The sequence below is a fragment of the Athene noctua genome, chromosome 1, assembly GCF_965140245.1.
Source record: "Athene noctua chromosome 1, bAthNoc1.hap1.1, whole genome shotgun sequence".
Taxonomy (NCBI): Eukaryota; Metazoa; Chordata; class Aves; order Strigiformes; family Strigidae; genus Athene; species Athene noctua.
The window spans coordinates 40,092,068-40,116,642 of record NC_134037.1 but is presented as its reverse complement, the minus strand read 5'-3'; the positions used below and the strand labels follow the sequence as shown (position 1 = coordinate 40,116,642).

Here is a 24,575-nt window from a genome sequence, read left to right as displayed (position 1 = left end):
GTGTAGGTAAGTTGTGTTTGACATCTGTCATAAGAACATGGTCAACAAGTTTGAAAGCGGTGTTGTAAACTGCTGCTGTCTCTTAGCAGAATGGTTCCCATAGCCAGTGTTCCTCAGTAGGGGTCTTCGAGGGTCAATACATCCCAAGGAAGTTTTAAAATAATAAAAATATCTCAGAAATTGCCAGGGACAAATCCCCCCCCCCCGAATATTTGTTCAGCTTCTTTGGCTCTACAGTTTAAGCTGTGTTTCTTGATGCTATTTGGTCTTCTCTGCCAGTAACAGCAAAGAGAGCCGAGACAGGTGTCTCTGTGTGGGTGTGATGTTGTCCCTGCTAGGGAACTGAGTCAGGGGAGGCAGAGATCACAACCACTATTTGTTAGTAAGTCTCTTACTAATTTAGCTGTTACTACTATAGAACCAAGCTGGCCGATGTTGTAGTAAGAGTCTACCATAGGCCACCCACCCAGGACAGAGAGGTGGATGAAATATTCTATAGGCATTTAGGAGAAATCTCATGATTGCTTGTCCTTGTTCTTGTGGGAGACTTTAACTTCCCAGACATCTGCTGGAAATAACAACACAGCAGAGCGGGACCAGTCCCGGAGATTCCTGGAATGTGTGGGAGACAACTTTCTGACGCAGCTGGTGGGAGAACCGACCAGAGAAGGTGCCCTGCTGGACCTCCTCTTTGTGGACAGAGAAGGACTGGTGGATGATGTGGCAGTTGGAGGACAACTAGGGCACAGCAATCACAAAATAATAGTATTCTCTATTCTTAGAGAGGCCAGGAAAGGGCTAAGCATAACTGACATCCTGGACTTCCAGAGGGATGACTTTGTCTTTTTTGGGCACCTGCTTGACAGGATCCCTTGGGAGACGATCCTGAAGGGTATAGGGGCCCAGGAAGGATGGGCACTCTTTAAGAAGGAAGTCTTAATGGCTCAGGAGCAGACGGTCCCCAGGTGCTGTAAGAGAGGCCAGTGACAGAGAAGACCACCCTGGCTAAACAGAGAGCTTTGGCTGGAACTCAGGGAGAAAAGGAGAGTTCATGACGTTGGGAAGAAAGGGCTAGTCACTCACAATGATTACAAAGATGCTGTGAGGCTATGTATGGTGGAAATCAGGAGGTCTAAAGCCCAGCTAAAAATTAATCTGGCTTCAGCAGTCAAGGATAACAGGAAATGTTTCTATAAGTATGTCAAGAGCAAAAGAAAGACCAGGGAGAGTCTCCATCCCCTGCTAGATGCAGGAGGAAACATGGTAATAAGTGATGAGGAGAAGGCTGACGTCCTTAATGCCTCTTTTGCCTCAGTCTTTAATAACAAGATCAGTTGTACTGAGGGAATCCAGCCTCCTCAGCCAGAAGACAGAGACTGGGAGAACGGTTCCTCTTCAGTCCAGGAGGAGACAGTCAGTGACCTGCTGCATCACACAGACACACATAAGTCTGTGGGACCGGATGGGATACACTCGAGGGTGCTGAAGGAGCTGGCTGGGGTGCTCGCCAAGCTGCTTTCTATCATTTACCAGCAGTCCTGGCTGACCGGGGAGGTCCCGACAGATTGGAAATTGGCCAATGTGACACCCATATATAAGAAGGGTCAGAAGGATGATCTGGGAAATTACAGGCCTGTCAGCTTGACTTCGGTGCCCGGGAAGCTGATGAAGCAGCTCATCCTGAGTACCATCACACAACATGTGCGGGACAACCAGATGCTCAGGCCCAGTCAGCATGGGTTTATGAAAGGCAGGTCCTGCTTGACAAACCTGATCTCCTACAACAGGGTGACCTGCTTATTGGATGAGGGAAAGGCTGTGGATGTTGTCTACCTTGACTTTAGCAAGACCTTTGACTCCATTTCCCACAGCATTCTCCTGGTGAAACTGGCTGCTCATGGCTTGGATGGGCACACGCTTTGCTGGGTAGAATCTGTCTGGATGGCCGGGCCCAAAGAGTTGTGGTGAACAGAGTTAAATCCAGTTGGCAGCCGGTCACAAGTGGTGTCCCCCAGGGCTCGGTTTTGGGGCCGCTCCTGTTTAACATCTTTATTGATGATCTAGACGAGGGGATCGAGTGCACCCTCAGTCAGTTTGCAGCTGACACCAAGTTGGGTGGGAGTGTTGATCTGCTCGAGGGTAGGGAGGCTCTGCAGAGAGACCTGGACAGGCTGGAGCCATGGGCTGAGGCCAACTGGAGGAGTTTCAATGAGGCCAAATGCCAGGGGCTGCCCTTGGGCCACAACAACCCCCAGCAGCGCTACAGGCTTGGGGAGGAGTGGCTGGAGAGCTGCCAGTCAGAGAGGGACCTGGGGGTGTTGATTGACAGCCAGCTGAACAGGAGCCAGCAGTGTGCCCAGGTGGCCAAGAAGGCCAATGGTATCCTGGCTTGTGTCAGCAATAGCGTGGCCAGCAGGGACAGGGAAGGGATCTTACCCCTGTACTCAGCACTGGTGAGGCCGCCCCTCGATTCCTGTGTTCAGTTTTGGGCCCCTCACTCCAAAAAGGACATTGAATGACTCGAGCGTGTCCAGAGAAGGGCAACGAAGCTGGTGCAGGGTCTGGAGCACAGGTCGTACGAGGAGCGGCTGAGGGAACTGGGTGTGTTTAATGATAGGACAAGAGTGAATGGTCTCAAATTGTTCCAGGGAAGTTTTAGACTAGATATTAGGAAGCATTTCTTTACAGAATGGGTTGTTAGGTGTTGGAATGGGCTGCCCAGGGCAGTGGTGGAGTCCCCATCCCTGGAGATGTTTATGAGTAGAGCTGACATAGCGCTGAGGGATATGGTGTAGTTGGGAACTGTCAGTGTTAGGTTAATGGTTGGACTAGATGATCTTTAAGGTCCTTTCCAACCTAGACGATTCTGTGATTCTTAGTTAAGAGCAGATAACTATGCCCTTTGAGCCAGCTCTCAGTTCTCCCCCCCCCACATCTATTGTAGCTCCCAGGTGGCAGCAGCAGTGGGGAGGGCATGTTGCACTTTGTTGGGAAGCAGAGGCTTGTACTGATGCACCTCTGAGCTGCATTTTGTAAAGTCCCTGAGGACCCCTTGTTTTGTCAGGTATCTCTCTGCAGTCGTTGTCTGCAGCCACTGCCTTTCTGGATGTGCTCTGAGTTGCGCAGCTTGAGGGGAGTGTGTGCTGGGGGTCTCGTGCAGACCTGGTGACTCTCAGTGTGATGAGTTATCGATTCTCTTGGAGGCCACAGCACAACCAGACTCTGGAGCTCTGAAGATCTTGTGAGACTTCACATCGTGTCTCTCAGTAGGCACAATGTTGCCTCCTGTGTTCTGGAAACTATTTCTCCATTCACACTGGCTTGTGCCTGCTAAACTGCAGAATTGTTATTCTCGCATGAAAAGTGAGAGGCTCAGCTTGTCAGCGGATCTTACTCTAACACAACTCTCCCTGAGCATCTTAAGAATTTCAGTGACAGGTGCTGTAAGATGTACAGGTCTATTAGTCTGGGAGATGGGGTGCTGGGCCTTTCTGTCCCCTGATGTGTTGCACTTCATCATGTTTTTATGCCTTTAGATTACATTAAATCTTTTAAGGGAAACAGCTGTGATTGAAAGCATACAAATGCAGCTCTAGCAATTTTTTGGTTGGTTTGAGATTAAAAATTACTGTAATAATGTGAAGGATTCAGGGTAAGGTGATTTTTAATGGGACACGTGGATTGAGGAGCCAAAAAGGACAATCGGGACTTGATGTAGCAGCCCACATACAGGCAACTAGTGCCCCTTGAGATGCAACAGAGTATTGTGCCTGGCTTTCATCTGTCACTGTGTAGGTCTCCTGTGCAGTTGATATATAGTTGATATCATTGCCATAATGAGCTATGCAATGTTGATTTCTCAATACCTCCAAGCCTCTCAGTTGACAGTAGGTACTTATGTGTGCAAATCTGAATTTGGTCTATAGTCAATGTAGTCATTACAGCAATTTGTATTACTGACTTCAGGGTATCTATTCCAGGGTGACCTGGGTCTTTCTTTAGGCTTTTTGTTTTAATCAGTGTTATATATCCTGTAATCATGGGAGGATAGGTACCTAGATTGCATATGAACACCTAAATTTAGTGTCTAACTAGACTCAGTCCCATCCTACATTATAACACGTATTTTTATATATTATCTTGGTGACTTCTTTTACTGTTGAGCTTGTTATTGTCTGCTGTTTGTGTAAGACAGCCTTCAAAAGCTTAAGGTGAGGAGAGATTATGCAATGCAGAAGATTTCACTGTGTATATGTATAATAAAAGAACTATCTACAAAAAGTTTCTTAAAATAATTTTACTTGCTTACTTTAAGATAATTGTTTACAGTAGGTTAAAGGAAGATTGCTAAAATAAGAATGCTGTGATGCGTCATTTCTAATGTGCTGGTCTGAATCACGCTTGTATGCAATCGTCGTATCAGCTCACTGCAAGGCTGCCAAGCTGCCCACACGTTCCCATGATGAATTTGCCAAGAGAAGTCTGCTCTCTTTCTGGCCATCTGCGTTTGTTTTGAGTCATAAGTCCCTGGGTGTGTTTATTAGCTACTGTATTTATTTGTGCTTTTTTTTTTTTTTTTTTTTTTTTTTTGGTTGGAAGCTGGTTTTGACTTTTGTTTCAGTTTTCCCTGTTAACTTCTTAAGTTTGCTTCTGAAAATCCTATGGCCTGTGAATATACTTCAGGTCTCTCAGCTTTCCTGAAAAATATTGAAAAATTGTGTGTTTAACATGCTGTAGCAGATTTATCATGACTCTAGAAAAACAAATTACAAATGCCAAATGTCAGGGTATAGTTCTTCAATTTAAATACTTGTTAAAAAGCTGTGTTGAAAAGATGTACATAAAACCAAACCTGTGCCTTTTGGCGTTTCATAGCTGAATCTAGGACAGTTTCTTCTTTTCTTGTATGGTTAGTGCTGTCACCATCATTTTTTCATTTACCTTCAGCATGCCTTGCAGTCTCACAAGTCCTGATGCATGCCTGTGCACAAGGGCTTGTTAAAAGGAACATAAATGCCTTATCTAAACTGGGTTCTGCTGTTTACACTTCACCAGTCCTCCTTTTCTGGTATTCTCCTTCATCATCCCAGCCAGTGCAGGTGCTTAGTAGCAGGATTCACAGCTGTTTCAGGGATCTCAGCTGTAAGCCAAGGTACCTGGGTGCTAGGTACTGTATAAAGACAACAAAACCACAGTGCCTCTGCCACAGAAGCTAATGGAATCTTACCATTTTGTATACTGCTTTTTAGATCTTAATCCAAGATGCATAATCCAGATGTGCCTCACTAAATGCCCAAATGGGGGTCTGAGCATAGTTTGGGGGGAAAATAGCCGTACTTTCTGAAAGACGGCAGTTCTGTTTCACCAGTGACTTTTCTATTTGCAGTCTAATAATACCTCAGATAATGTCTGCCTTACAAATGGTTACCAATCTTCTTTGCTTCTAAAAATTCATTGAGCTTTTTTCTGTGTGAGTTGCCAGAGGGTTGCAACAGAAAGTATGTATTTTCATGTTCAGTTTTCATTTCTTAACTCCATGCTACACATCTTCAAACTGATAACTTTCTGCTGGTTATCGTATCCTTTCCTCATACCAACTTGTAATTGTATTTGTCATCTTTCTCCCTTGTCTTATCAGTACCATTTAAAAACATTATTTTTTTTCTCTAAAATTTTAATAATCCTGATTTTTTAAAATCAAAATTGGAGTCTGCTATTCAAGCCCTTCTTTTGCATAGTTTTTACAATAAATTACTCGTAAGAAGAAATGTGGAGCTCTAAGTTAATGTAGATTGATGGTTTGTGGAGCTTTTTTTTTTCCTCATGTCCAAAAGAAGACCCCTGATGACAGAAAGCTGTGTGTCATTTTGCATCATTAAAAAAATTACTCCCTCTCCTTACCTACAGGGGTACTTTGTGTGACCAGCCTGGCCTAAAGCACTGCTTGCGGAAGAGATGTTCATCCAGATAGCTGCATTAGTTCCTTGTACTTGTAATATTTTTTGGCAGTCATGATGGCAGTCATGACAAGAATGGGTAGAGAAATTAGCACTAACATCTTTAGCCATATGTAGTGCTCCAACTCCAGTGCCTTGCCATGAACCACATTTGTTTTCAGCAGAATGAGTTTATTATGCAGCATGTGCTCAGATTAGTTATTCTAACTATTTCCTGGGATATTGTGCCTTGAAATGAGTGTTGGACATGGAGTATTTAAACTATTTATCTGGTTTCTGTGAAGTCATACCCAGATAATAAAAATGCAAAATGAAGGGGAAATGCTTGTAAAACTTTATTTTTGCCTGTTTGTAAGGTGATTTAAAAAAAATACAAATTATGTAAAATATCTTAAAGGGATCTGCAGATCATTAAACTCTTAAATGGATCTCAAAACACCTGAAGTTTCATGTGTGCCATATTTTTAGAGAGATTTTATAAAAATTTATTTGAACATGTAAAATTTTGCAGGGTTTTGTTTTGGGTTTTGGTTGGGGGTTTTTGTTTGTTTTTTGTTTTAAAATATTCTGATCTTAAAGGGGCTCATGATATTTTAGGTGCCTGAAACTGTTTCTTCAAATAATTTGTTTGGATTTTGAGCAGACTTGTAGCTCAGGCAGCTGTGGGATTTTCTCAGAGCTTTGTCTGGCGGAGCACTCCCTGTTCTCTTTTACTCTGCTCAGGGTTACCAACTACTGCAGCGGGAGGCTGCAAGAGGTGGCGTAGAGCCATCTATCCTCCTTGAAGCCACAGCAGCAGATATTGTGCTCATCTGAGTCCCTCAGATTTGGGTGGTTCTTTCACAATATTGTTGAAATTGGTTCACTGCACTTCTATGATTTAGATATGCAGAATGAGTTTTAAATGGAGAATATTTTTACTTTTTGATAGACTCTGAAACAATGATGAACCTACTTGTCTGTTGTCCCCAAAGACTGTGATTTTTCTCTAGTAGTATCTTAGATGGTACTTCTAGATATACTTCCTTGCTACACCTTTTTACCTTCATCTTCATTTCTTCCTTCTCCCCTCCACAGATCCAGTCAGCTCAAATATACATGCAGGTACTTGAGTTTGGATGTTGGTATTGATGGTTGTCTCCTGAGTCCCAGGGATGACCCGAAATCTTACAGGCCTTCATCTTCTCCTACAAGGGGCTGAGGAAAGAGTCACTGAGTCAGAGATGTGGACTTGGTTTCCTCTTCTAAGCCAGCCTCCTTCTGCATGCTGTCATGCTAATAGCTTTGCAGCATACCTGCAGTGAGGCAACATAAGGAAATGAGCTTTCTACTAGAACAAAAGAGGTCTAGGTCTTGAAAGAAGTTGGAGGAGGATCCCTGCAATGAATACTGTTTGGAGATGGTTCTGGCTACCCCTTAGTGAAGCTGAATCTCATTAGTGCATAGACAAGATGCATACACTACTTTAGTGCACTCTCTTTTTCTTAAGAAGTTTATATGAACTTAGCAATTAGCTGACCTTCTGATATGATATCTTAACAAAAACTATGTCAATGCAATCTAATTTATATTGAGAGAAGACTTGTCTCTGTTGACTGTGAACAGAGGCTGAGACAGCACTTGAAATATTTTGAATATGCTCTCTGTCTTCTCAAGCAATGCTTGAGAATTCAGTTGAAAGCCAGTGCAAAAGGTTATCTGATACAAGATGATGTTGTGCTGTTTATCCTGTTTTATGGCTTTTCAGTACTGCAACTGAGCGAGAGAATTGATGTAAATGTAACTGCACTAAAACAACCTTGTAGTTGAGGGCTGTTGCAGGAAAAGAGAGAGGCTGGGCAGAGGACATACAGTTAAGAGCTGAGTTGATAAACCGATCGAGATTAAATAATGAAAGAATATTAAGCAATGTGTAGTAGCAGAAATCACTGCTACAATTACCAAACTTCACAACATTACAAATGGAGAGATGAATTTAGAATTAGATGTATTTGCAATGAACTGACCTTCTTGAAAGCAAAAAAAAGACTCAGAGAGCTTTCTGTACAGTTGAGAATATGAGAGGGCATTTGTGTCAAAGGAGCAATAAAAAAACCCAACCCAACAGTTCCACCAAAAGGTTTATGAGAAAGAAAGGTAATGAGGTGGCTGAAGAACGACGTAGTTTTACCAAAACCAGAGCTTGTAAAGAAGCATATGAAACAAAATCCTTGAAGAACTGCAAAGTCTTACCTGGGAGGCTTAATAATAACTGTAAGTTTCATTTCAGTGGTGTATATGTTTTCTTTTGAAGGCATAAAGCAGTGAATAAATCAAAATGATTTATGTCAATGGTTAATACTTATCGTTGTGATCACTTGTCCTTGTGCTGCTTTTAGATTGGCACATGCTTTTGTTCTTTTGGACAATTTATTTGTAATACAGAGTGTAAAATAAAAATGTCCACATCTTTTATTGTAGTTGGGGTGCACTTTAGATGATAGAAGTCTGTCCCATCCAGGTGTGAACAAAATGCGGCTCTCAGGAAGTGAAAGGAGTGTGTAAACCAAGCTGGACCTAGAGCCCTCTCTGCTGGATGGCTGGGAAACAACACTTCAAACAGAAAAAAATTCTGACGTAGAAAAGAGAATCAGAGAAACTAGTGCAAGAAATCTAGACATAAGCCACAAAATTTATGTAGTTGAGCTCTTCCTGTTACAAACGGATGAAATAGCATAAAATGGCCTTCTCTTATTAAATCATCAGGCGATATGTTTTAATAATTGTTTTCTTTTGAGCATATACAGTATCTCAAAGGAAAGAAGGAACTAACATTCCATCTTAGAAATTTGAAAAATTCATAATATCTGTGTCAAAGAAGACTATGCAAGTAAAGAATTGTAAAACCATGTATAGCATAGGAGGTGTAGATGTGTGCTGTATTTTTGTAGTAATGTCCAAAAGAAATTAACACTTACTGTAAGAGCTGTAGTGATATGTGGAAAATATACTCTTCCAAGACAAAGTACTTTTTTAAAAAGGCACTTGACAAGATGTATCAACTTTTCATGTGTCTGTTTTAAAATAAAATATATGTTCCAGTAAAAGGAGAAATCCTATCATAGTAATTAACGTTCATATTTTATTCTTAAAGTGAAGGCAAACACAGATTTTTTGAATTTTTTTCTTTCAGAAAATTTGACTAATAGAAGCATGAGAAGGGAGAGATGAAGAGAATAATTTGATTATGACTTTATTGCCAGCACTCAGAGATCCACTAAAACTATGCAACTCCCTAAAGTCCATTTGGAAGTGATTCTGAAGTGTATGTCCATGTGAGCACACATGAAGGGCTTTTATGTGTTTTTTTTTTAAGCTAAAAAAATTCTATGGGAAATAAGAGGGATCAACTTTGAATAAAGTCATGAGGAGTGTTGTCTCTCCCTTCTTCCATGGTCTTTCAAAATGTGATAGTACCTGAAGACACTCATGTCAAATCTGGCCAGAGAAAATTCATGTAGGAACAAGAAAAAACAGTGTTTATGTGTGCTTTTAGAAACCTTTGAAATCTTGCGTGCATGGAAAACTACAGCAAAACAGTTACTGACCTTTATTAAACTTGGTTTCCGTGCATTTCTCTGTGTGAGAGAAGCATGTTCTGGAAATGTTTGATGTTCTGTAAAGTGTTCGTTATGAAATATTTGTTTTCTTTTTTTGGGATCATCATTTCATTTAAGGGTAACAACTTGATTAATGGCATTTTAGTGCAGATAGCATGGTGGGGTTGCCTTAAGGATATTTTTTCTACTTTTTCAAGCAACAATGACGTAATAACTTGAAAATTATTTAGATTAAAAGTGGTGTAAGAAGTATAGATTGGTAAGAGACAGGAAGATTTTATAGTATATTTTTGACCTCTAAGAATAAGTCCTGTGAGGTGAGTATTTCTGAAAAAAAAATGGAGCCTGTCCAGGTAATCAAACTAACTGGTATGAATTGATCATGTTGTATCACTCACTAGGTGTTGTGTGAAGGGCAGTGATGGCATCGTGTAAAGAACTGAGAATTTGTTCTATTGAAAAGGCAGTAGTGCAAATGTACGCTGAAGGATGTCTTTTGTATTTGTGCTCTTCCTTTACCTGTTTTTTCCTGTCATTTGTTGACCCAGCTAATTCTAATGGTATCAAAGTCTATTTTTAGAGGTAGTTGTGCAAGTATCTTGGTAGTATTTATTTTCCACAGGAGAGTAACTGCAGAAGGATTACATTGCCATATTTTCCTCTTTCATATCTCCCAAGGTGTTTTCTCAAATATTTTTTTTCATAAGAAACAAAGTATTTTATATATAGTTATACAATAGGTGTAGAATATTAGGCAACTAATGGTTTGTTTAGCTCTTGGTAGAGTAATAAATGCTATCTAAGTTCTAGTACTTCAACTTTTGAGTATCTTTAAGCTACATGATGTGCCTGTTGCAAAGATTATAGACATTTTTGGTGTTAACCTAAGAGAGACCTCAAAGACAGTTGCAGATCTGCTGATACTGATTCTGGAGGGGAAGCAGTGCAGGCATGGTGCTAAAGGGGAGTTGTAACATGTCTTGTGGAGCCACCAGACAGTGGCTATAGTGTGAAACAAATGCGTAGATTTCATAGGTCATATATGAAGAAACTCCTCTGACATTCTTTTTTATCCCCTAAAACTATCAAAGGTCTGATCCTGTCCGTCAGTAATTACCCCAGCAAAATAAAACTTCAGTGGTCAGAGTACTTGATATTAGTGTGCTAAACCCATGGTCATGTTTTTGTTGTAAAGGCATCTTCTTTCTTAAAACAGCTTAGGTAATTTCTGTAGATGTTTTAGACATACAGACCTCTTTTAGAAGCTATTTGGCAGTCTCTGCCAATTCACAAGCTGGATTTAAGTGTTAAACATTCTGTGACTGTCCACGTCACATACTAAATATTTTTAAATGTCTTTTCTGGATGCAATAAGGAAATCCAGTAAGTCTGTACCGCTTTTTTCTTACTGTAAATGGATGGGACTTTGGAAAAGAAAGTAAGTTTGCATTGAACTCGCTATGGCCATGTTTCTATTGACTGACTTCATTAGGTGCTGGACCAGGCTCTTTGACTGTAAAATGATAGTGATGACTTTATTGTACCACAGAGTTCTGTTAAAAATTCGGATCTGAGATAACCAAGATCTTGAAAAATTTTCAGATATTAAGAGCATAATGTTTACACTGAAAATAAATGTTATCCATGCTTTGTGTTTAGAAGATAACCAAACAAATGAGTGAGTGAGAATATACTGCTGCTCTCTTCTTCAGCTGTAACTTAATAATTTTCTAGGTAATAGTCTTGCAGTGTCAGAAGACCTTAACTCATTCTGTGCTGGGATGGAGTTACTGTACTGTACAGGCCTGTTCTCTTACAACTTTTTCCAAAATCATTGCATATTTGTTAATTCTGTTTAACATTAAATAGTTTTTCTGATGCTGAATTTATCTGTGCAATATTTTGCTTCAGAATTTTCTTAAAAGAAGTATCTCTCATATATATGTATGTATGTTTTTTATTTTTCTTTTTTTAGGGCATGGCTTTTACTTTGGAGGAGAGGCAACAGTTGAATATTCATGGGTTACTGCCACCTTGCTTTCTTGGTCAAGATGCCCAGGTTTACAGTATTCTTAAGAATTTTGAAAGGCTGACATCTGACCTAGACAGGTAAAGTATGTCTATGAAACTTTATCCTAGTTATCAAACCCTGAGTCCTTTTTTTTTTTTTTTTTTTAATGGTAATACAGGTGAAGTTTTGTGGTTTTTTTCAAGCTGTGGTGTTGATGATTGGGAATTATTAAGCTAAATATATGTACTTTTGCTAGAATGCTTTCTTCAAAAAAATCAACTCCTAATTTTAAATTGTAATATTCCAGTGCTGTTTGATAACCAAATGATACAAAGGTCATCAGAAGTAGATGAACTCATGTGAAGCTAAAAGTCAGTAATGTCTTTACATATGTAGGATATATATGCATTAAAACAAATACATAACATTTATAAAATATAAAATAAATATGTAATATGTTGTTGGTTTTTTTTTTTAAGGAAGAAGCTGGGGAGGGCTTTAGACTTTTATGAATACTCAAATGGTTTGTTTTTTCTAAGTGTTTTGTAGGCCCTAGAACAAAACACCATTCCTTTATTTTTTCCCCTGTGCCTTGCTTTTATCTGTGGTGGGTTGTCTTGTCATCTGTATGTAATACACAGCTTTTAGATACCTGTCTGTTGGTAGCAAGGCTGTTTTATAATTTGAAGTTGCCGTAAGCTTTGTTTTTTATGGAGGCAGAATAGGATGAACGTGGCCTTCCTTGTAAGTGAAGAGCTCATGATTGTGGTCTTTTCTAGGTTAACTATCCTCCAGTGCTCTCAGGGAGGGCATTACCAGTTATTACAGAGTAGTAGCTTCCCAGGCTAGAATGTTTTAGTCTGAGTCCCTGTGTGTAGCAAAGCATAAAATTTCATGGAGACCCCTGCTTCAACTGCTGACATTACCATAAGAGAAAACATTCTCTGTCCTTCTGTCCCTGTCTCCTCCTTAACTCTGCCCTGAAGTAGTCCCTTTGTGATACAGCTTGCCCTTTCATATGATTCAGGACACTTAAGACTAAGTCTGTTTCAGTTTATTTCTACTTGAATTGCAGGAACTTCTATTCACCTGTAACTTATAAGCAGGAAGCCAAAAAGGCCTTTTGCCCCATTGTTGTATGTGTTTCTCAACCAGCAAAACAATTTTGCTCCTACCTCAGGTCATGGGAGAAAAGGACTTGTGTTTCTCAAAACATCACAGATTGAAAGTTACAGGTCTAGCTATCTGAAATTCAAGAGGAGAGTAGCAGTATTTCCAAATCTTAATTAGTTTTTAGAAAAAAAAATGTGGAAATTTAAGTGGCTCTTAGCCAAAATGAAAAATTTCTGCAGGAAAAGGAAAAAGAAATAATCTATCAGTTTTAAATGACAGAGTATTAAAAGTTTGAATTCTATGCTATTTGAACCACAATAAAATACCATATATTGATGTTTTGATCACAATGGGAATCATCAAATAAAATTAACTGTCTCCAAGTATTGTGGGAATACTTTGCAGAAAACTTGCTTTGCCATGTTAAAAGAAAGAAAAGTCTGTCTTGGGGATCAGGGAGGAAAGGAATTTTTTTTTTTTAAGGATACTTAATCCACATATGATAGACAAATAATACACAAGTATAAATAAATATAAATATTATTATAAAGAAATTTAAATAAAAGGCTTTTCAAAAGCCTTTTGCTTCAGATAATTGTTATCCAAATCTGTCCTTGTTAAGCTTAATGTCCATATATAATTAAACAAAACCTCAATATAATTATTTCCCACCTGTGAGTCTTCTTTTGCATTTTCTCTTCCAAATAAATGGTTGGATAAGGAAGAAATTTGTTTCCTGCTCCTGTGACCAGACATTCTTTTAACAGAATTGCAAACATTACAATATTACATCCATGTGTCTTGAGCATTAGACTGTAGCTTGCCATTTTATACCGTAAACCCAGTTTTTAGTATAATGCCTTTTTTAGTATAAACATTATATTGTACTGTGCAGCTTTGCAGAACAAATTTGCTGATGTTAATAGGGTTTTAGTGATGTACTTCAGCTGAGAAAACTTGTAAGTCTCTGGTTCACTTGAAACTAGAAACTATTAAATATTGGGCTTTTTTCTCACTAACATGATCACTAGTCGAAATACCTCAATTAAGAATTTAGTAAGTAACATAATAAAACAAATTAAAAGCTGTATTTATTACCCAATCATATTATATGGCGTGTGGCAGTGGTATTTTCTTAACCATAATTTTTGATCCAGGTAGTTGTATCTTCTCCTTCCTCTTATAGTCTGAATAAATAGTTTGGCTCCATTTATAATGCTGGATGACCTGGACTGGAGCCTTCATCCTTGGATATATTAAAAACCTGACTGAAAATGGTCCTGGGCAACTTGCTTTATCTGACTCTGCTTTGAGCAGGGGACTGGATGAGATGATTTCCAGAGGTCCCTTCCCCACCTTGGCTACTCTGTGATTTCATAATGCAGGTCCATAGCAGTTAAGAAGTAAGCTTTCAGGGGTGATCTTGGATCAATGCAAATTTGTGTAAATTAAATCAGGCTGGCCCTTAAGCACTTAAAATTATATATCCATGAGTCCCCTCCAAATGAAATTGTTTCTTTAAGGAATCATATTTGTATTTTGTGCGAACACCCACCAGTCCTAAATTGACTATTTGTGTAATGCTATGCTTTGTTAAAAAGATATTTTCCTCTTATATTAGTGGGGCATTATATTGCTGTGGTGTTTTCTCCAGTTTTTAGCCAAATAAAATGTGCAGGTTTATATTTAAGACCATTGATTGAAAGACTTGGTAACATTTGCATGCAGAAGATACTTCCTTTGATGACTGTCAACCACGACATCTTGGGCTCCTTTGCAGAGATAAAATGCCTGTGTGAATTCAGTGTGCAAAAACTTGCACATGCAAAATGTGATTTGCAGCTATGTTTATAAGTCAAGTGTCTGACAATTTTAATGGAGTATGTCAATAGAGATCCTGCTCTGAGAACACGTGCATTACATGTGCGTGAGCTAAGTCCTTCAAGGTAAAATGCAAACTCTGGTCTCCTGTACTTATACTCATATTGAAGCATTTTAAAAGGAAAAGTGACTGTGATCCTGCTGCAGTTGCTCTTTGAATACCTTCAGTGATGGAGAATGCCAGAAGACGTTAACTGTTTTAATTGGAACTTGAAACAAAATCTCAAGTGCTCCCTATACAGGCAGGTGCTCAAGGACAACCTGGCGTAAGAGCATGAGCTATTGCCTTCTATTGAATGTAAATGTAGTAATTCTAGAAAAAACACATTTCTTCCAGTATGCATCTGACATAGTCTTTGCTCCCATAGGAGCAGTGATTGAAAAGAGGTAAAGGGAAGCTGTTGTTTTCCTCCTAGAGCTTGGATTTGATAGTGAGTGTATACCTGTGCATTTTATATCCAAATGCAAAAGATTAAATACATGCATTTGAATATTGCAGAAGTGGAAGCTGTTAAATACTTTAAACAGAGGGTATTTTCTGATGAAACATTAATGCTGTACATGACAGCATCTTACACTGGCAGGATTGTAGCTTGGTTTTGATTGAAAAGAGAGTGTATGTAAATTCATAAAGTGAAGCTGATAGTACCATGGCATGACATATTTTGGCATCGCTGAAACTCCTTTGCTGACTTGCAGCATGGAATTGCTGTGCTCTGAAATACCAAGAGTTCATACAAAAAATGAATGTGAAACAGCAGCAAATGTATTCGTGGTATGCTTGGCAAAAAGGAAGCCAATAACAGGAAATAATTCTATTCCTCTGACTTAATTTGGAAAAGCTGTGATGGATTCTGCAAGTAATTTTTTTTTTTTTTTTCCTCCCTGGGCTTTTCTTTCTTCTAAGAGTCACACTGGTAAAATGTTATACTAGATGTGTGAACATTAGGTGCCATCAAATCACTTTTCCTGAGAACACTGTTATTTTGTTTTTTCTTAAAGTTCTAAGTCTTTAATAGCATTTCTGTATAGATACTGATGCTGCAAAGTAATGAAGCTAAGTATCTTAGCAGGTTAAAATAATTTCCTTCCACTTTCCTTTATGTGCTCTCATGTTTTGCAAGATAAGAGCAAACATATTCCGGGTTTGGTTTTTTTTAGCCATTCCATTTTGCCATGTAAAATGCATGCCAGTGATAGTAGGGCCAGTTATCCTAAGAAATCATCAACAATTTTCTGGTAGTTATATCAGTTTTCTTTTGGGTTTTGGATGATGTTTGGTTTATATCCTTTTGTTGCTACTGCATTTCATTCCCTTCATAATAGCAGATTAGCATGAAAAGTTCTTTGGTAAAGGCGGGAGGGTAAAGTAACATACTAAAATTTGAATGTTTGGCAATGCCCTCTCTTACTTGCCAGGCCTTGGTTTTCATCCTCAGAAACTCTTATCTGAAATTTTCATTCAACTCCTTGTCTGAGGACAGATTATATTTTTATCCCTTTTTATAGCACAAATGGTTGTTCTCAGTATTTTATTGCTTGTTTTCACTATGTTTTCAATTAAATGTGGCCTTCAGTAAAAGATTCCATTAAAGACTGCATTTTAATTATATCTCCTTCTACAACACAGTGCTGAAAAAAACATTTCATGCTTTTAGTTGTGTAGATTAGTTGGATGTTGCTAAAAGATGCATACTTGTTGTCTGATGCATTATAACCAATGCCACATTGAGGATGAAGCATTTTTGGTTTTCTCTTTAAGAATGAATTTTTGAGAAAGTTGATATCCCTAAGCAAGTTATGTGCTGAGAAAGAAGAGGTATTTTATACCTGCCACTGAAAAGTAGCTTTCTGATCAAAATTGCACTTCTCTATAAATATTTTTCACTTTATAGGGATATTTCTTATGCTGATTTGGATATGGCCAAGTATATAATATTTGAAAATATGATTAAGTAGTATGCAGTTATAATCTTCACAAATTCTTTAGCATATCCTGAAGATAACAGTGGCATGATAAACGCAAATAAGGAAATAAAACCCCAACTTAATGCTATAGGAGAGTTTTTTGCTTTTGCTAAAATTTTGCTAAACTTTTATTTTCTTTTGTAAAAGATTTCTTCACCCCATTTAAAATCCAGGCTTGACCTGAGTAATACGAAGGGATGATGAAAAGGTATTATTTTAAAGTAAAGTCTTAAGTAGCCACATCTCATTTTAAATGAAAGTGATAAAAAGAAAAAAAATACACTGGCAACTGCTTTGAAACAGTGATGTGGCTTGCATGGATGCTTGCAGTCTCTGGTATACAGCAGGCCAGAGTACGCATGATATTATCTAACATCACTTTTGAGATCCTCTGGAAACAAAGGAATGTCTTCAAATGTATTCATAACTATATGTGAATAAGATTCTATTTCAAGGTAAATGTTGGGATAATCATCCCCAGGAGAAAGGTTTTCTTAAAGAAAATGCTCCAAGAATTCAAGGACACTGAAAGATATGCTATTATCATAATGGAATACTGGGAAAATGAAAGGTTAGTAGGGAAATGTAATGATATGAATGAAAATTAGTATATATGAACATTTGTAGCTGAGAACTACAAGTGCAGGGTCTAATTTAACCTTGGAGAACGTTTGAAACTCATGTATGTGACAGAAGGTGGGGTTCAGGGTGCCACATGGTGATGGTATTTAGAGTACATCTTCAACTCTTTGGTTTCTAGATCTTTGTTTAGGGTCTAAAGTACCCTTAGTGACAAAAGGGAAGGAACACTGTTTTGCCTCACTTCTGTCACCTCGTTATAATCATTGGCTGCCACACTGCCTGCACTACCCTTTCCTACAATGCTTTTTAAAGGTTTATATAGCAGATTGTGAAAGAAACGATTCCCTGATATAAAGGAATATACAAGCTAAGGTTGAATGAAACAAATGCAGCTTTACTAAACTGTTCTTAGTTAGATAGTTAACTGACAATATTTGTGTCTTCCGAAAGTATGAATTAGATTTTATTGGTGCATGTGATGCATAAGTATGCTGAAGGAAAGTTCATGTGAATCATTCAAGCACACAAGCCTACAGGCTTTTGGAATGAATGTGTTGTATACATTTCTTCAACACTTGCCTAGTAAAATGATGGGCATATTAAACTTTTTGAGTATAAGTAATTAGTAATTTATTGTAAATCAAAAAAACCCCGACCTGCATAAATTGTATACATAAGTTAAAGTGGTGAGGTTAAATCAAGCTAAAGAAGTGAGGTTTAGAATCATCAGATTCCTAAATATTAAGTGTTCACAAAGTGACCAGTCATACCTGTGTGAACTAGTATAATTTGAAGTCACTCATAGACTCATATCATCTTTCATACTAAGGAGTGAAATTTGGACTCTTAGGATCTTGGAGTAGTAGTGTTTTTATTCAGCATCAGAGACAAAGGAGATCAAGCTAAGCATGAACTTTTTTTCACTCTCATTTTTTTTTTCTCATTGGTTTTCTTTTTTAAAAAATATAAAACATTCAAATGCAAAAAAAAAATTGCTATCCATTAGGAGATAAAACACTGCAGATTTTGTTACAGACATAAACTTCAGGGACGAAGGGCCATATGTGTATGCTTTCTTTTTGAAAGCTTTGTCCTACAGTATTCAGGTGAAGTATTTATTTGAAGTATTATTCTGGATTTAAAAGAAATTTCTCTCGAGGCAAAAGCAGAGAAAGCTAACATTTTTAGTTTAAGTTTTTTGAGGCAAGAGTAAGCTTGTTTTAAGTTTTATTTAATGATATTCTCATTTCAGGTGGTATGACTGATAGGTAAAGATTAGGTTCTGACAGACCAAATACTCAATTGCAGCATAGTGTTTTACACCCGGGAGGGATTAGCTTCCTGAGTATGTAGAGTTTGTCAACTTTATGATGGTTTCAGCTTCTCTCTGTCTCAAGCAGTTTGTTATCCTTTGTATCTGAATCATTTGTGCTTTGAAGACAAGGAAGCATTTAAATACGCTCAACAAGAAAGAGGCTGTTATAGAACAAACATAGCTTTAATTACTTATCTAAACACCTTTGTATTTCAAAACTTACTTCATATGTTCACTTGATGTCTGTCTAATTATATGTAATTCTCCACAGATACATTCTACTTATGAGTCTTCAGGATCGAAATGAAAAGCTTTTCTATAAAGTGCTGACTTCTGACATCGAAAGGTTCATGCCTATTGTTTATACTCCCACTGTGGGACTGGCTTGCCAACAATATGGTTTAGCATTTCGGAGGCCAAGGTATGTAAGTTTGTACTTCAAATAAAAGTAATTCTATCTTATTTTCCTCTTGGCAGCTTTCTGCAGAGGTTTTCTTACATAGCTGAATGTAAGCCAAAACTGCAATAATTGAGATAATTCAAACTACACTTTTGGCCTATATTAAACAATAATTTGTATTGCATTAAGAGGGCAAATGGTTGTTTTAATTATATTAAAACATGGGTACATTTTAAATCTCATTAACTGGCTTTTTTGGAATCCTAGCTGAATGTTACAAGACCAGAGAAGAATGGATCCTTAGTCTTAGATTTGTCTTAGCAACGTGAAGACCGTAGACTTTTACCTATATAAATATTTGTATTACAGGTATTTTATACATACATATATAAAAATAATATGTATACAAGCTAAGGATGCATTATATATGTACCTACAGACATCTTAAAAATAATCAATAATTATCAAAGGGCCTGTCTCACCACTTAATAATTTGTTGTTTCACAGCTTGGTTACTGTATACAGAATAAAAGTGCTCCAGTATCTGTATTCACAGAGTGATGAGGAAGTCACATGACAGAAGTACAGATGCTTCTGTTTCACTCTGCCCCTTGAACATCAGCCCACAGAGCTGAGATTTATGGTGGTTGCTGTTTGAGAACCCTGTGTATACCAGTGCCTTCAAGTGCAAACTGGAACATCACTTTGGAGCCTTCTATACAATTTTCTGGCAAATGAAGAGATAAATGAGCTGTATGTGCATAGCTCTGTTAGCAGAAATAGGGTTTTTACAGTCAAGGCATTGATCAAAAAGAAAGCAGCTTGCAAGATTAAACAGAACGACTGCTCACAAATTCTTCAGCAGGAGGTATTTGAGGGAGACTTATGGCTTCAAGGTTTTGTTGTTGTTAATGTAAAAATCATTTTGGCCTTGTGACTGACAGAATGAGTCAGGACCATCTGGCCAACTGCAGAAGAAAAGAATTCCCACTTCTGTACACATTAAAAAGTTCAAAAAGACCTCAGGAATGCTTACTTAAACCTGTTTAATGATATGTGGCTTTTAGGTGCCTCCCCTAGCAAAAGAAGTCATCTCCTTTTTTCCCCTCAGTATTTACCACTGTGGTGATTTTATTGGCCTGCCAGGGAAGCGCTAAATGTCTGGAAATTAAGTCTTTGTGTAAACTAGTCTCATTGCCCCTTTTTTGATATTTAATTAAGATATTTCACAAGGAACACTTCTGCCCATGCATATACTTTTCATTTTCTTCCCAGACCTGTGGAGCATCTGTGGAGAAAAAAACCCCTGTTAAATTAGACAACAGTTCAACTGAGTGTCAGTCTGCAACTGGTGAGACACAGCTTGCAACAGCAATTGAAACAAGCCACCCCTTTAGAGATTTTCAGACTCCTGAACTACATTCTTCAGACTGATCCTAAGCACATTCAAGACATGGGGGAAAAAAAAAACCTGATTTGGGAGATAGGGACAGGGAGAGGAAACATTTCAACTTTTTGCCTCTTTTTTTTTTTTTTTTTTCCTTAATGCAGTGGAATTTTTATATGCAGAGGACATAGAAAGATGCTCTAAATCTTTCTCCTCTAGATATTTTACAAGGGCGTGTAGTGGTAGAACAAGTGATAACAGTTTTAAACTGAAAGATTTAAATGTAAGGAAGAAATTCTTCACTGTGTGGGTGGTAGTTTGCTCAGAGAAGCTGGGGCTGCCCCCTCCCTGGAAGTGTTGGATGGGGCTTTGAGCAACCTGGTGTAGAGGAAGGTGTCCCTGCTCATGGCCGTGGGCGTGGAACTAGGTGATCTTTAAGGTCCCTTCCAGCTGAAACCATTCCGTGATTAAGACTAAAATCCTGGTTCACATATCTCTGTCACTAATAAATTTATGCATCTGTGTAGTTAACTTTAAGCAAATTATGCTATAGACATGCACTTAGCACAGATAAACTGGGAAACAAGTTCTGAGTTCTCCACTATGCAGCTAAGCTACTCTTCAGCCTCTACTGTAATGAGAATTGAGTAGACTGTAAAACTTTATGGATTTGTTTGAATCATTAATGTACGTCACCACAATCTTACATTTTATTTTCCTTTTAGTTTCAGATACGTTTTTAAAAGCTTTCACAAGCAAGGTATTATAGCAGTAATACATACATTGTGCAGGCTTTGGAATAGCAAGCTGAACTTGCTCAACTCGGCAAATGACTGCAGTATAAAACTACCAGTGCATATAAATAACACTGTACTAACTTTCTGTGTTCCCCATGGATTTTCCTCTATTTTGTTTTAAAAACCTTGTTATTCTGGCACATGGATAGTGAAATTCTATTCTGATTATGTATTTAGGTATTCTGGACAGTGACAGTGGTGATCTGAGTTCTCATTGAGCTTTCTGATACTTGTATGTTCTTGTATGACTGTATTTACCAATATTGGAATGAAGTCTGATTTTTTTTTTTTCTTCCATAAGAGAGTTCATTTTTTTTATTGAAAATGAGCAAATTCAAGGCAGATTATACTACTTAGATTTTCTATCCTTTATAATATAACTTTAAAACATACACCTTTATAGGACATTCCATAATTTTGTATTTCACGTTGTGTTTTTCACTGCAGTTGATCTGCTAATGAATGAACGATGTTTTAAACAATATTAAGTCATGTTTTAACTGGTGTGTCTTTTTGTATTCAGTTGTTGTATTCTTGCATTACTGAAGTCAGCCTTGGCTCTAGTCAGCTGTCTGCTGCTTACCCAACTATATGTGTGCTTTATGTATGTGACTGACTGGCTGGGGAGACGCTAAGGCATTTATAAAAATCTTTTTTATTTCTAGTCCTGCTGAATTGCCTCACTACTTTCAAATAAGTGTTTTAATGACTGATTTAAGTAAAGGTGGCTGGAAAACATGTACAATCTACTGCCTAATCAGGATCTCATGATTTTTTTTTTTCTGAAGAGCAAAATATCATCTGCCAAGTCAGATGTTTACTGTTCCCTGTAAAATTCCCAACTGTTATGTTCACGTTATCTCACTACCTGCTCTCATCTTCCCATACGAAACAGCTATGCCAGTGTTCATTAGAGGCTTGAGAGGAAAGTACTGTAAAGAGTTTCCTCTTTAACAGGAGGGAGTTTCCTCTTTGCTGCTTAAGAAATACCTATACTTTGTGAGCTTCTGTGCGCTCTGTTACAGAAAGCTGTTTTTTTTCTGAAGAAAACCTTTTCTAAATTATTCCAAAACCAACTGTGCAAAGCAATCAACTTCATTTGGTTTGAAATTATATTGTAGAGTGCAACTTACTTAGTGTTAAGCATTATACACCAACATCCCTCATAAACGGCATACTTCATGAGCTCACAGGGAAGAAAAACTAAACATTTAATTTAACATACAAAAGGAAAAAATGAGTAAAAGATATAAAACAGTCCAGTCTATACATTCTCCTGTTTTTTATTTGTTGATTTTTTTCAGTTGTTACAGTTCAGGAAAAAGGTATGTTCTTATTATACCTTAAAAAAAAGCTCTTACCTGTAAGAACTGTGTGTGTCTGTTTCATGCTGACTCATATCTAAATGTTGTCTTTACTGATAAATGAATGTTTTTCTTTCAGAATGATTTTTATTTCAGAATATTTTTATTACTGTCTCTTCCCACAGCTCAGAAAATGTTTTATATTTTATAGTTAAGCAAAGATCCTGTTAGACACAGATTTATTTATTTAGGTAAATAAGTTAAAAAATACCCAATTACTGCAGATTATATTGATCACACTGGAAGTTGCAAGGCAATGTCTCATTATTCAGTTTAAATATTAAGGGTTTATTTATATTCAGGTAGATTTCTTTATGTTGTGAAGTGAGTTGGAAGCCCCTGACTCATGAGTTATGTCTTCAGGCAAGGAATAACTGAAATTAATTTAGAGTTTAAAAAGATAGGTGTCTGATGGGATCATTAAATGAGATCATCTGTGACTCCCTTACAAGATTGTATGGGCTCATATGATGTGCTTACAGTTATAGAAGGACACTGTGGCTCAGGCAAGATGTTTTTCATCCTGAAGCAGTATTTTGCAATTGTAGAATAAACATTCATGGCTGACCAGCTGACTGTCTGATTAAGCAACATTTCTCAAGAGAACCAGCTGCAAAGTAACATGACTCACTGATTTGAAGCTTCTCTGGATAATTGATATTTGTTTGTAAAATTCAAACTCAACTCAAGATTGCTTTACTAGCTCTGAATATTCAGATTAAAATCCACCAGTTTAATAAATAAGAGCATTATTGTAGAAATAAACAGTACAGAGCTGATAGCAGATCTGTAACATGCACCTACCTACACCACATAGTTACAGAAATATAATTTAGAAGATCAGTGTCTCTGGTCTTCCTCACAACCTTTGCAGAGGATGAGGGAAGAAAGAGGCTCCTCCAGGAGAAGCGGGAAGGGGACAAAACTGGAACTCCCAGATATAAGTCCCAGGGTAGATTACCAGAGCTTTCGGGCTGTTGTGCCAGCAATGACCCTCACCCTGCCATCCCAGTGGAGACAAGGGATGGAGACATGCAGCACAACAAAGATACAAGGGAGATTGATGGATCAGTCACTGTGGTAACACCTCTGAAAGGTCAGGCCAGACTTAGGACCTCTGAATGCAAAAAGGTGCTGGGGACATCAGCCCATCTGAAGTGCATCTACACAAATGCACACAGCATGGCTAACAAACAGGAGGAGTTGAAGCCATGATGCAGCAAGAAAATTTTGATGTGGTGGCTGTTACAGAAACATGTTGGGATGTCTGCCATGACTGGAGTGTGCCAGTTGCTGACTACAAGCTCTTTAGGAGGGATAGAAAAGGAAGGAGAGGTGGCGGAGTGATGCTGTATGTTAGGGACTGTTATGATTGCTTTGAGTACAAACGTAGTGAAGACGGGGTGGAGTGTCTTTGCGTTAGAATTGGGAGAAGGCCAACAGGGCAGATGCTGTAGTGGGAGTCTACTATAGGCCACCCACCCAGGACACAGAGGTGGATGAAATATTCTATAGGCATTTAGGAGAAATCTCACAATCGCTTGTCCTTGTTCTTCTGGGAGACTTTAACTTCCCAGACATCTGCTGGAAATAAATGCAGCAGAGCAGGACCAGTCCCAGAGATTCCTGGAATGCATGGGAGATAACTTCCTGACACAGCTGGTGAGTGAACTGAGCAGAGAAGGTGCCCTGCTGGACCTCCTCTTTGTGAACAGAGAAGGACTGGTGGATGATGTGGCGGTTGGAGGCTGACTAGGGCACAGCGATCATGAAATAAGAGTTCTCTATTCTTAGAGAGGCCAGGAGATGTGACAGCAGAACTGATATCCTGGACTTTCACAGAGCTGACTTTGACTTGTTTAGGCACCTGCTTGACAGAATCTTTTGGGAGATGTATAGGGGTGAAGGGTACAGGGGTCCAGGAAGTCTGGACACTGTTTGAGAAGGAAGGCATGATAGCACAGGAGCAGGCTGTCCCCATGTGCTGTAAAAGAAGCTGGCAGCAGAGAAGACCACCCTGGCTAAACAGGGAGCTTTGGCTGGAACTCAGGGAGAAAAGGAGAGTTCATGACCTTGGGAAGAAGGGGCTAGACCCTCACAATGATTACAAAGACGCTGTGAGGCTATGCAGGACGGAAATCAGGAGGTCTAAAGCCCAGCTAGAAATTAATCTGGCTTCAGCAGTCAAGATAAGAAGAAAG

At 38.4% G+C, this 24,575-nt stretch overlaps 1 protein-coding gene across 2 annotated transcripts in view; it reads left to right on the top strand.

Annotated features, from left to right (window-relative positions):
• Positions 1–24,575, top strand: part of ME1 (malic enzyme 1) — a 191,225-nt gene that overhangs the window by 36,266 nt on the left and 130,384 nt on the right. For both annotated transcript variants that reach the window (XM_074922748.1, XM_074922740.1), the window contains 2 exons: positions 11,532–11,665; positions 18,698–18,847. In XM_074922748.1, coding sequence (XP_074778849.1) covers positions 11,532–11,665; positions 18,698–18,847 — 284 coding nt within the window. The remainder of the gene's footprint in view (positions 1–11,531; positions 11,666–18,697; positions 18,848–24,575) is intronic.